The sequence below is a fragment of the Glycine max genome, chromosome 16 (assembly GCF_000004515.6).
Source record: "Glycine max cultivar Williams 82 chromosome 16, Glycine_max_v4.0, whole genome shotgun sequence".
NCBI classification, from domain to species: Eukaryota; Viridiplantae; Streptophyta; class Magnoliopsida; order Fabales; family Fabaceae; genus Glycine; species Glycine max.
The window spans coordinates 34,302,922-34,314,813 of NC_038252.2; the positions used below are offsets into that span (position 1 = coordinate 34,302,922).

Consider the following 11,892-nt stretch of genomic DNA (forward strand, 5'->3'; position numbering starts at 1 on the left):
TTTAAACTATTATATCTCATTTTCTCATATTTTATGTCTCTTTTCCTTTTCTTTCAATAATAATAATGAATATTAAATAATTAACACTACTAATAAACACAAGCAGGCTTTTTTCCCCATGGATAGGCTGGCTATTCATTAAAATTTAATTATTAAAATTATATAGAATCGTATAGTGTGGCAGTATATGCTATTACTTGTTACCCTAAAAGTCTAAAACCTAAGGGCTAATACATGCCACTTCCCATCCCCACGTACCTATAAAACCCACAACCCTCTTCATCATTCCTTCGTGTTTTCTCAACTCAACGTTCTTTCTATTTCATCATTTCCACTCACTCACCATTCACTAACCAACTTTTACTATGGCTTCTCGCTACGAACTCGAGCTGAAGCTCGCATCAGCGCGCGGCCTCAAGAACGTGAACTGGCGCCACGGCCCTAACCGCCCATACGCCGTCGTTTGGGTGGACCCCAGGAACAAGTGTTCCACGCGTGTAGACGAAGACGGCGATACCGAAGCCACCTGGGACCAAACCCTACTTATTCCTCTCCCCCCGGAGCCCCTCGAGAATCTCACCCTCTACGTGGACGCGGTCCACGCCGGCTCCGAGGAAGATACCGAGCCGCTTATTGGAGCGGCTCAGCTCAAGCTCGTCGATATTCTCGACGAGGTCGGAGTCGGCGAGAGCGTGAACCGCACGCTCTCGCTGAAGCGTCCCTCCGGGAGACCCCAAGGGAAGGTCGACGTAAATGTTGTTATAAGAGAGTTTGGCTATCGTGCGCATGGCGGGTACTACGCACCTTCTTATGGCGTGAGGGAGAGGGATTATTCTGCGCCGGTTCAGGATGGTTATAATTCTGCGCCTCGAACGGCGTCGTATGGACAGGGATATGCGGGGCCTCAAACGGCGTCGTATGGGCAGGGGAGTGGTTATGGTTACGGTTATGATCAAGAAGAGAAGAAGAGTAATAAGTTTGGGGGCATGGGGACGGGATTGGCTGTGGGCGCGGTTGCTGGGGTTCTAGGAGGAATCGCGCTTGTGGAAGGTGCTGAGTATGTTGAGGACAAGATTACTGATGACGTGGCAGAGAGGGTTGAGGATGATCTTGGTTATGATGAAGATGATTTCTAGAGACTCAGTACTCCAATATGAAAAAAGAGAGTAAAAAATATGAACAAATATCTTGAAGCTTTTATTTTTTCTTTGTTTAACTCTGTTGTTACTGTGGTTAATTGATAAAGGTTAATGCATCTGGTTATGTACACTTTGCATATGTTCTTTCTTTCTCTTTTCTTATTCCCTCACTTGTTGTCTGTCGTGTTTGTTACGATTATTGTAGAAGGAATAATGGTTTTTAGAATTTTCTTAAAAAAGAAACAAACATTTTAATAAAATTGAAGAAATATTAGTTGATTGAGATAAGACGATATCGTTTATGTGCGTAGTTTATTCATTTTAGGGAATTTCATCAAAGTGAGGAATTCTTAAATTCCCATAATACCTTCGAAAAGTCACACTTTTTTCTTGAATAAAAAATATATTTTAAACTTTTTATCATATGACTTTTGGCGAATGATTATTTTTATTATCATTTTGTGTGTAATTAGTGTTTGTGAAATGTATATGCACTGTTTTATTATTTGTTTTTTATGATATGGCTTTTGGCGGATGATTATTTTTATTATAATGTTGTGTGTGAAAAATATATGCATTGTTTTATTATTTTCACTCATATGTTTGTGTGCATTATGCCAAGACGTGGAAAACGGAATAACCTATATCGTTCTATAACTTTATCCATTGCTTTGAGTATTGGCAAGAACCTTATCCATGACTATCCATTGCTTTAGGCTGCGGAATATATTAACCTTTTGCTTATGAATTTTATGTTTTTCTTTTTCTTTTTGCATATAAAAAGAGAAGTTAGAAAGGGTTTAAAATGCAAGATAAGCTAAACTAATGGGTAGGAAGTTTGAATCCTTTATGTATTTTTTTTTTTCATTTTTGACCATTTAAAGATAAACGTAAGAACAAATGAAATAAAGCTAAAATTACATAAAGATCAAATCATTAAAATTAAATTAAATTAGAAAAGGGATAGTTGAAATCATCAAAATAAGTAATTTTGTATGAGTTTTGAAATCATTCTCACAAATATTAGACGAGTCTTAATTTGTGTGATATGGTAATACATAAGCAATTTAATAAGTAACTAGTTAGTTGTGCAAACAAGTTTGTATAATTGAATATTGAGTATACTGTCTAATGTACTTTTTTTTATTATTTGACTATTGAAATATAATTCAATGACCTATGTTTATAGTTTTCATTTCTTATAATAACTAATATTCACAAGAGTATATTCATGTAACATAGAGAGAGCAAGGAATCAAATTGGCTTTTAAGTGTAACTCCTCATTGATTTGGTTGTTAACTATGAGTTACTCGTTAACCGTGAGTTACTCGTTGGAATGCTTAGACGCACTAACAAATTAAAAAAGATGTGACTATTGTGCTAGATGAACAAAATAGGCTTTGGGTGAGGATAGGTGGAAGTTAGTATACCATGAATCTTTGCTCTTACCAACAGATGAAGACAAGCATGAGGAAAGTGACTCCAACCAATCATCTTCATGGCAAAAACAATAGTTAACCAAACAAACATGAGATGTTCATGATAAAGTTGATGAAATTATGTGATATCTAATATTATATATAACCTTTCATGGCTATGATAACACTGCATTGTAGTGTTTCATTTTAATAAACAATAAAATACAATTTCTAAGTTTTTATCTAAGCATTCTAATGATAGTGTGTGTTTTATTTATACTTAATGAATGTTTACTCTTAATACTTGACCTTTGAAATTGATCTAAAGAAGCATAGTTATAATAGTTAGTTTATACATGAATGATGTATAAGCTCAAATAGTATCACTATTAGAAAAAACATCTTCATGATTTCATGGATATTTGATGACGATTTTAAACGTCTATGAAGACAACGTCGTGGAAAGTTAAATGATTTTCAACAACCCTATATATCTTCTAAACAAAATTGAGGATTCTAACAAGTTTGTTTGAAACTGAATATCATGGTATCCAACCAATCTTCTCATCTCCTCCCTTCCTTAGGGTCATCGCCAACCCGAAATTATGTCGACAAATCTTCCCATGGCAGCTGAGCCCCAGACATCCTAGTTTGACCCGACCGGGCAACCATTCGAGTCTGACCTCATATTGGCTACCAAGGTCAAGGACAAGAGTTCGGCCACCCCTTCCTCTCCACCCTGGATAGCACTAATCTTTATTCGCTCATTCTTACCCCTACTTAACTTGGGATTCATGTTTTTTCAACCCCTTAAAGACAATGCGTTATGAATTGGGGATGGTAGGAAATGGATACATTAGAGGAGATGGTCTGCCACAGGATGATCCTCCGGCTCACTTCTTGTAAATCAGGCAAGCTCTCTTTCCTCGCCGTCTAACACAAATGATGAGAAATTTTAATTGAATTCTATAAACATATATAACTTTTACATACTTAAAATTACTAAATTTGAAAACAATCTTATTAAACATGTAAGGTAAGTTTTATATACCTCAACATCATGAGTCTGTGATGCATTTCTCATAGTAGCAAGAAAGTGGACATGATATTCATCATTCAACTTCCTAATTTTACTTTTACTGTTAAGAATTATTATACCGGGATACATAATAATGCAAAAGAAAAGGACAGAGTTAGTTAGGAGAAGGAAAATAAAATAAACCTCAATGCCGCCTCTCTTTTGTGACGAATAAATTAAAACAAACAAGACATGTCAAAATACAACAAGGTTTAGGACAGAAACAGAACTTAGCCGATACAAAACTTTGAATTTACTATGGTGTTGATTTCTTGTTAATGTTTTTTCATTTTTTCTGCTGCGGTACATAATTTTCTTGAAAAACATCCTGATCAAATTTTAATTAGATGGATTTTCTTCAAAATTTAAACATATATTGGAATGGATTCAATAATTTGTGCAGATTAAGTTTAATCTAGGAAAAGAATCATAAAATAAATGACTAAAATGATTAATAAACATAAAAGAGTATTTAGAAAATTACACGTCATTTGATGATTAATTAGGAATTATGTAGTCCATAACCAACTAATAATATCTCTGCCCTAGGGTACTATAATAACATTATAATTTTGCATCTAAAATGTTACAATTAACATAAAAATTGCCAACATCTTAGACAAATTTCATTTTTATCGTTCTATTATAAAGAAGTAGCAGATGACAATTTCCTAATTCATATTTACTTCGACAAATAACCGGTTACAAATTTTGTTCCACAACCTTAGATTACGCGTCCCCAGCTGACATGTAAACATCGCATGCATGCTTGTGCATTAGATTTTCTTTTTTTCTTTTCTTTTTTGGGAAACAATGGTACTAATGTTTAAACCTATAACCACATCCAAATTGTTATACTAGCACGTTCTTAGTGGTTCACTTGTGCAGTAGGGCAATAAGCTGACAAACATCGTCATGTATTACATGTTGTTCTAGTTGCCTAACTCTTGATTCAGCTTCTTCACACTTCTCTTCTGCAAGTGGAAGTTGTGGATACACCTATCAAAATGGTGTGCCAAAAAAAGAATGTATATATTAAAACAAAATCATTTTTATCATGAACAATTTCATGTTCTTCAGCCGTATTATTATTATTATTATTAAAAGACAGCAGCAGTATTCACATGACTGCTAAGTAAGTTACATCTAATTTATAGCCCAAATTATATATGAAACTAAAAAGAAGCTATTTTATCAATATCAAAATCTGAACCGAACGTTCTTACATTTGAAATCAAGAAAACAGATGTCACACGATTTCTTTTTCAAAAAGCACATAGCATTACATATATGATATGCGTTGGAGAGTAAAATTTGTATCTCAATGTGATCCCTAATTAATTTCATTCATGGCATGCATTTTGAACCTATGATTAAAAAATTATGTGATAAGAGGGCTTTCTGGCAAAAAGGAGGAAAGCATTGGTTTATGCCCACCCGGCTGAAAGGAGGCTTTCTGGCCGGTGAAAAAGAGGAGAGAAGGGGAGAAGGAGCTCACAGCACTCTCAAGTGAGTTGGCAGGGACAGGGTCTTCTATCAGGACTCGCAGACAACTTCCAATGCCTTCCAGGCAGAATGAAAAAGCTATGGAAGGACGTCCAAAAGGGACTATCTTCATAGTAAAGAAGCTACGCATGATTCATTATCTGATTTTGTCTTTTATTGCTAAAATCTGATGGGTCTTACTAAATAACCTAAGATATCTCTCTATTAGTGAAGAAATTATTGTATGGTATTCTCTTCATCCATCTTCATTTTGAATTAATTTACATCTTGTTAGAATATAAGTATGAGGTGAAATCACACATTAAATGAAAGTAAAAAAACTGAGCACACTATATAAATAAAGAAAAAAACTCATAAATTTAAACCTAAAGGTTTAAATTAAAGTGTGGTGTCAATTTTTTTTAATAATTATTCATGATTCATTGGTGTAAATCTTTTCAATTTTTATTTCCTTCAATTCCCCAACATATGTGACCATTATTAACTCTTTTTCATATTGAAAAATATGATTACATGTCACATGGAACAACCACACCACATAATGTAACATGAAAATTAATTTACTTAATGAGTTGTAAAAATTGGACTAGCATTTCTCCTATACATTAATTGGAATTGAAAGAGTAAAAAAGTCATATTATTACATAAATGCAGAAAAGAACCAAGAAGAGGAAGCATATGATGAATCCATAGTGTCTAATAATTTCTTGGAAAAGAAATGTAAAAGCAAATAAGAACAGGAGCAGGCAGCAACATACCTTCTATCTTTTCTAATATCAAGAAGAGGATCTATGAAAAATATCTCCTCTTCGACATCAAAATATTCTCATGTTGACAATAGATATTCAAATTAGCTTGGGAATGCAGGGATTTCTGCAATTCCTAGGTGTTCAATGTACATCCAAATAATTTATAACTACACACATTCAAGATACTGAATATGATGTTCAATTACTGAGACATCAAAAAGTCCCATAAGTTAGCAATATTTTAGAGACATACAATAACATTCTCCCAGCTGCATACTTAATTGGTTAAATGGAGTACATGATATGAGAAGGAGAAGTGAATGCAATCATACCACATTCTGGGCAACGGAGATAGTCCTTTTCCTTTTCCCTAAGAACAAGCCCTGACCCTCCACACACCTCACATCTTTTTTGAGCTATCTGGAACATATCCAACAATGAAGACATGAAACACGGGCTTCATAACTTATGAGTTAGCAGCTCAACCAAAAAAAGTGACTTACAATTATTTTGCTAAATTCAATCCCTGCCACCACAAAAGGGGTAACCCCAGCTGCAAAATACAAACACACAAAATCAAAACCCAATTCCTGAGCACCATTCTCTTTCCATAAAGATAAGCACAAAACATAACTGCAGTCTTTTGGTGCTGCTCTCTAATCAGAATTGAAGTTTCATCTCGATAACATGTTGAATGCAAATCTTTATTAAGCAGATTGATAAAAAAAAAAAAATCTCTAATTTGATTTAAGAATAACTATAAAAAACACCCTAATAAACTGCATGCATCCAAAGTTTTGTTTGTCCTATAAAAACAAACATCACAAGTAAAGTAAAATATCAAAGGTTGTGCTGTGTGACTTAAGGTACGTATAGCTCCAATTTGCCATGTGACTTCCCCCGGAGCAGGGTCAAGTACTGTAGTTATGATTTTGAAATCGTAAAATAAAAATAAAAATTAATGACTTTGAAGTTATAAATAAAAAAAAATTATATTAAAATCGTAAATAATATATGATTTTAGTTAAAAAATAAAAATAAATTGTAATAAATGTTACTACTTTTTTCACTAGGAATATGCACCCACTAGATATATGAATATAATTTTGATATATAAATAAGAAGACTAAATAAAACATGCCCCACCGACACGCGACGCCATGCACGCCAACGCCGGAGTACAAACCAAAATATGAGACCTAAACGATTCTCTTTGGAAAACACGAAGCGACAAAACTCAAATGAATTTTATTACTTTAGACAAAATAGAATCAAAGTCACTATCAACTCACCATGCACGTAGCAATGAACCTTTCCATATGTCAAATTCACCACCAATGCTAAACCCGTAATTCTCCCCCAAACCCCATGCACCTATAAAACCATGAACAACGAGTGAACGAAACGGCGAACAGAACAACAGCAACGTTAACAATGGGTTCTCGGTACGAAGTGGAAGTGAAGCCCTTATCAGCACGCGCGCTCAAGAACGTGAACTGGCGCCACGGCCCCAACCTCCCCTACGTCGTCGTTTGGGCCGACCGAAGCTACTTACTCTCCACGTCCGTGGACGAGAACGGCAACACCGACGCGAATTGGAATGAAACGCTCACAATTCCGTTGCCGGCTAAGCCCCTCGAGGATCAAAATTTGTTCATCCACGTGGTCCACGCCGGCTCGGGGGAGGACACCAAGTCGCTGATCGGCAAGGCTTGGCTCCGGCTGGTGGATATTGTCAACGACTTCGGAATCGGTGAGCGCGTGAGATGCACGCTCTCGCTGAAGCGTCCCTCGGGGAGGCCGCAAGGGAAGGCTGAGGTTAGCGTGACCATCAGGGAGTCGAGCTATGGTGCGCAGGGTGGGTACAACGCACCTCCCAACGGGGCACCACCACAAAAGGCGAATTGTTACGCTACGCCAAGTGGGTATCCTTATAATGCGACGGCGAAGGGATGGGCTACGCTCGCTGCGGTTTTTGGTGGAATATCTGTGGAAGATGCTGAGTATGTTGATGACAAGAATCAAGATGATGCGGAAGAAAAAAGAGTGGAGGATGATCTTGGTGCTGAGGACAAGATTCAAGATAACGTGGAAGCAAGAGTGGAGGATGATCTTGGTGACCATGCTGATGATGATGACGACTTCTGGCGATGACTTCTGTGATGTTTCAGGAGGAGGGAAATAAATGGAACAATAATATTTCAAGTTTTTTTTTTTTTATTTTCAGTTGAAAATATTTATTATATATATATCCTTTTTATTAATGATATCAAAATAATCTTATCAATGCTTATCTTCGTTGTCTTTTTCTAGCGTTGAAAATTCAACAATTAATTTGTTGATAAGAAAAACCTCGAATGTTTTGTAGTAACTCTTGAAATTATTGATAGCATTTGATGAAACTAAAAACATTAGGATAAAATTTTGGTTTCTAATTGCGAGACTTGATGAGAAGGAAGATTTCATATCTGTTGAACCTGAAGCCTTGGCTATTTTAGAGGCTGTTAATATGCTTGGTGATTTAGGATACTATAGAGCCATTATAGAAACTGACTATAAATAAAGAGGTGGATGATAGGATTAAAGGAAAGTGTACGACCCTTTCTGAATTAGCAGTCATTACTAGTATTTGCAAACATTAATTGGCTTTCTTAGTTTTCAAACTTAGAGGTAAGACAAGTTAATTGGGTCGCTCATGTTAGTTTTCAGTTTTTATTTATTTATTATTATTACATTTCATCTTGTATTCAGAATTACATTTCTATTGATATGATATAAGCTATTTGCTTTAAAAAAATGAAACAGGTTGCAAGAGCTTTTACATCGTTTGGGCCGAGGTATTGTTCTGGGAATATGTTGTTGGATGGTTGTTGCTTCGAAAAGAATACAAATAAAGGAATGTTTGGACGTTACATTGCGAAATGTGAATTTCGTGGGGGGAAAAGCGTAACGGGATAATGCATCGTAAGCAATATTAATGTTTCGTGGTTCATTGAAACTTTTTCTTGGGAAGCATTTAAAGAAGTCCAGTGTAACAAAGTGTATTAGCCATTTAATTTTCCCAGTTATGTTTGGACCGAGACAAATGGAGGCACCACCACAGAAGGTGTTATGTGTGTCTCTGTGTGAGCTAGTGGCAAATTCGATGAGTTTGATCAGAGTCATCTTGGAGTTACTACTGAGACGAAACTAAATGTGTTCAAACCCTTAAATGAATTAATTTGTGGGAGGGATTAATTCTTCAAAAGAGACCTATATGTTTATTAGGTTTGTAAATTTATATATGAATTTAATGGTGATGAAAATTAATATGACTAAATTTATTAGAGTAAAAATTAATAAATTTATCATATATGAAATATCATTAGGTGATACATTATAATCAATAATATATTATCTCTTTATATATTATCTGAATTTAAAGTCTTGTATTTTTGTTCTTTTAATTTTTATATATTTGAATTTATTCTCACAAGTTTCTATGCTCTTTAAATGCTTATTTTTTATTTAATATTTTAATTAAACTTTTCTTTTCTACACATATATGATATATTAAAAAATTATTATTTTAATATTTTTTTTTCTTTATTATCTTTACATATGTGGATAAGGGATCAAGTTATTCTAAAAATAATTGTAAGAGAATTTAGTCCAAATATATTTTTTATTGATTTTTATTTTTCAAAATAAACAACCCTCACTAATTCACCGTGTGGAACTTGCTATTGTTTTAAATTTGGTATAGTATAATACCGTGTGAAAACCAAATCATACTGTTTGTAAATTTTGTAAATTGTAAACTCAATCCAAAAAATTAAAAATTGTAAAAACCAAAAATCTAAAAGATGAGATATTTTTTTGGTTTGATTCAATTTTTGAATCTGGTTATAAAAAATATAAATTAAACCAAACAAATTATATATTATAATTATATTGATTTTTATGGTGATAATTAATAATAATTATTAAATAACTTATTACTTTTCATTTGTTTTATAATCAACATGTACATCTTACTTCCAGTATGTTAAGAAGGATATATACTAATATTATTGTTAAAAAATAGAATTAAATATCAAAGTGATACATAAATTATTATTATATTGCAAAAATAAATAATAATATTATTTTATAATAATTTTAAATAGAAGTGAATATAATAATTTTTAACTAAAATATGTTTAATAAAATTTAATAAAAATAAAATTTAAAAAAATATAACTTATATATAATAATTATGTAAGTTTAATTGATAGATTTAAATTATGATAATAGATTAAAAAATAAAAAATTATGAAACCAAATCAAACCAAATTATAAAAAATTAATTTAGTTTAATTTGAATTTAATGTTATACTTTGATAAAATCAAATCAAACATACATTTTATTTTATATTTAATTTAGATGATTTTTTTTCATCTAAAAATCAAACCAAATCACACCTGTAATCATAAAACGAAACTAATAATTAGAGCTATAACAATGCAGTCGTACTATCATGAGCTTTCTAAAGTGTAAAGAATAGGATTGGGTTCTCTCCTTGTATTCTTTGTGACTTTAACATGCATAGAGATGTTTTCGAGGAGTCTTCTCTTGGAGGGTTCCATTATGCCAGTTTAATTTTGATTGTTTGTCAAGGCTAAATTATATCTTGTGAAATTGAAAGCAAAGCTCATGTAATTACTTATTAGTGATGAAATGATAAAAATGAAATTTCAATTATGTGTTTAGGTAAGTTAGGTAAATTTATGTCAATTTTTTTAAATACATTTTTTATATTTAGTTTTATTATTAATTAATTAGTTACAAAAAAAATATTTTTATCAATAAGAGGGTTTAGTTCATCAGGTTGGATAAAGTATATAAATCATTGTAAATCTTCTACTAGTTGTATTTGATTCCTATGGATAAAAAAGAAATATATTTTTATCAATAAGAGAGCTTAATTCATCTGATTAAATAAAATACATAAATTATTGTAAATATTATATTTCTTATAGCCGATCATCACTGGTAAAAAAATTTTTTATCAACTCTGTTGGTTTTGTAATGGCAAATTGATGACTACATTTTTGTTGAAATAAGCATGTTAGGGTTAATAAAATAAAAAAACTAACGGCCAAATTCATATGTTTGTTCACAGATGATAACTAAATTATTGTATTTATTAAACTTGGCCTTTGACAATTAGTAACAACTAATGGTCATCGGTAACAAATAAAAAAATTCCAACAAATTGTTATTGACAGCTTCTTTGTTGGTAGTTGTTATTTTTTCAAATAAAATAAAATAATTTTTAATTTTAATTTTAAGTAATTGACAATATTAGTATTTTTTGTTAAAGTATTATTTTTAGTCTCTTTTTATTTATTTTATTCATTTTAGTTCATTTACTATTAAAAAGTTGATTTTGATCTCTTATATATTTTAAAATCTAATCAATGTTATTTTACATTTCAAATACTTTGGAAGCTTAAAAAGGTACATGAAACAACATTAGAGGTGCAGGAAGCAATTGCCCAATATCCAACCCAAAAGAAACTCCAATAAATTAATCGGTCATAGCGTCAAAAAAGGAAGGTCCATTATCTACGCTCAATAAGGGAGGGGTGTCCATATAATGAAAGGGGAAAGGGTATTAAAAGGAATAGTCTCAAACAGGAAAGAAGTATATTACATTATGAAGCAATGACTAATAAGTTATTGGTTGAATTTGATTTTTTTAAATAAATTTTTTTATCTTGTAAATAAAAATAATGTGATTGAAAAAATAAAATCTCTTCAAGATAACTAGTAAGATTCCTTGACAAAAATGAATGATCGACAAAATCAATAAATATTTCGTATCAATAATATAAAAAATAATATTATATGAAGAAATGATATAAGAAAGCAACAACTAAATTTTCTGAAACATATTGGTTTATTTTCTAATTTTTAAAATAGAACATCAAGCATATCTAGTGCTCCTGTTCACCGATTGATTTATTTTCTAATGAA

General features: G+C 32.2%; 2 protein-coding genes and 1 long non-coding RNA gene across 3 annotated transcripts; 2 read left to right on the forward strand and 1 right to left on the reverse strand.

The window, feature by feature from the left end:
- The first annotated feature begins 267 nt into the window (after nucleotides 1–267).
- Nucleotides 268–1,267, forward strand: LOC100805876 (protein SRC2-like). The gene has a single exon (XM_003548984.5). It carries the CDS (start codon nucleotides 366–368, stop codon nucleotides 1,134–1,136), a length of 771 nt encoding a protein of 256 aa, XP_003549032.1. The 5' UTR covers nucleotides 268–365; the 3' UTR covers nucleotides 1,137–1,267.
- A 2,840-nt stretch (nucleotides 1,268–4,107) lies between these two features.
- LOC121173741 (uncharacterized) lies at nucleotides 4,108–6,535 on the reverse strand. The gene is made up of 3 exons (XR_005889071.1): nucleotides 6,395–6,535; nucleotides 6,224–6,311; nucleotides 4,108–4,635 (listed from the first exon to the last, which is right to left on the reverse strand). It is a non-coding gene; the product is annotated as an uncharacterized lncRNA (long non-coding RNA).
- Nucleotides 6,536–7,183: 648 nt separating this feature from the next.
- LOC100790144 (C2 domain-containing protein) lies at nucleotides 7,184–8,181 on the forward strand. Its single transcript, NM_001317559.3, has one exon. The coding sequence runs from the start codon at nucleotides 7,326–7,328 to the stop codon at nucleotides 8,043–8,045; it is 720 nt and encodes a 239-aa protein (NP_001304488.2). The 5' UTR covers nucleotides 7,184–7,325; the 3' UTR covers nucleotides 8,046–8,181.
- The last annotated feature ends 3,711 nt before the right edge of the window (nucleotides 8,182–11,892 follow it).

Bases quoted from the DNA above. Each gene is read 5' to 3' on its own strand.
- LOC100805876 (XM_003548984.5), top strand. From the start codon at position 366: ATGGCTTCTCGCTACGAACTCGAGCTGAAGCTCGCATCAGCGCGCGGC.
- LOC100790144 (NM_001317559.3), top strand. From the start codon at position 7,326: ATGGGTTCTCGGTACGAAGTGGAAGTGAAGCCCTTATCAGCACGCGCG.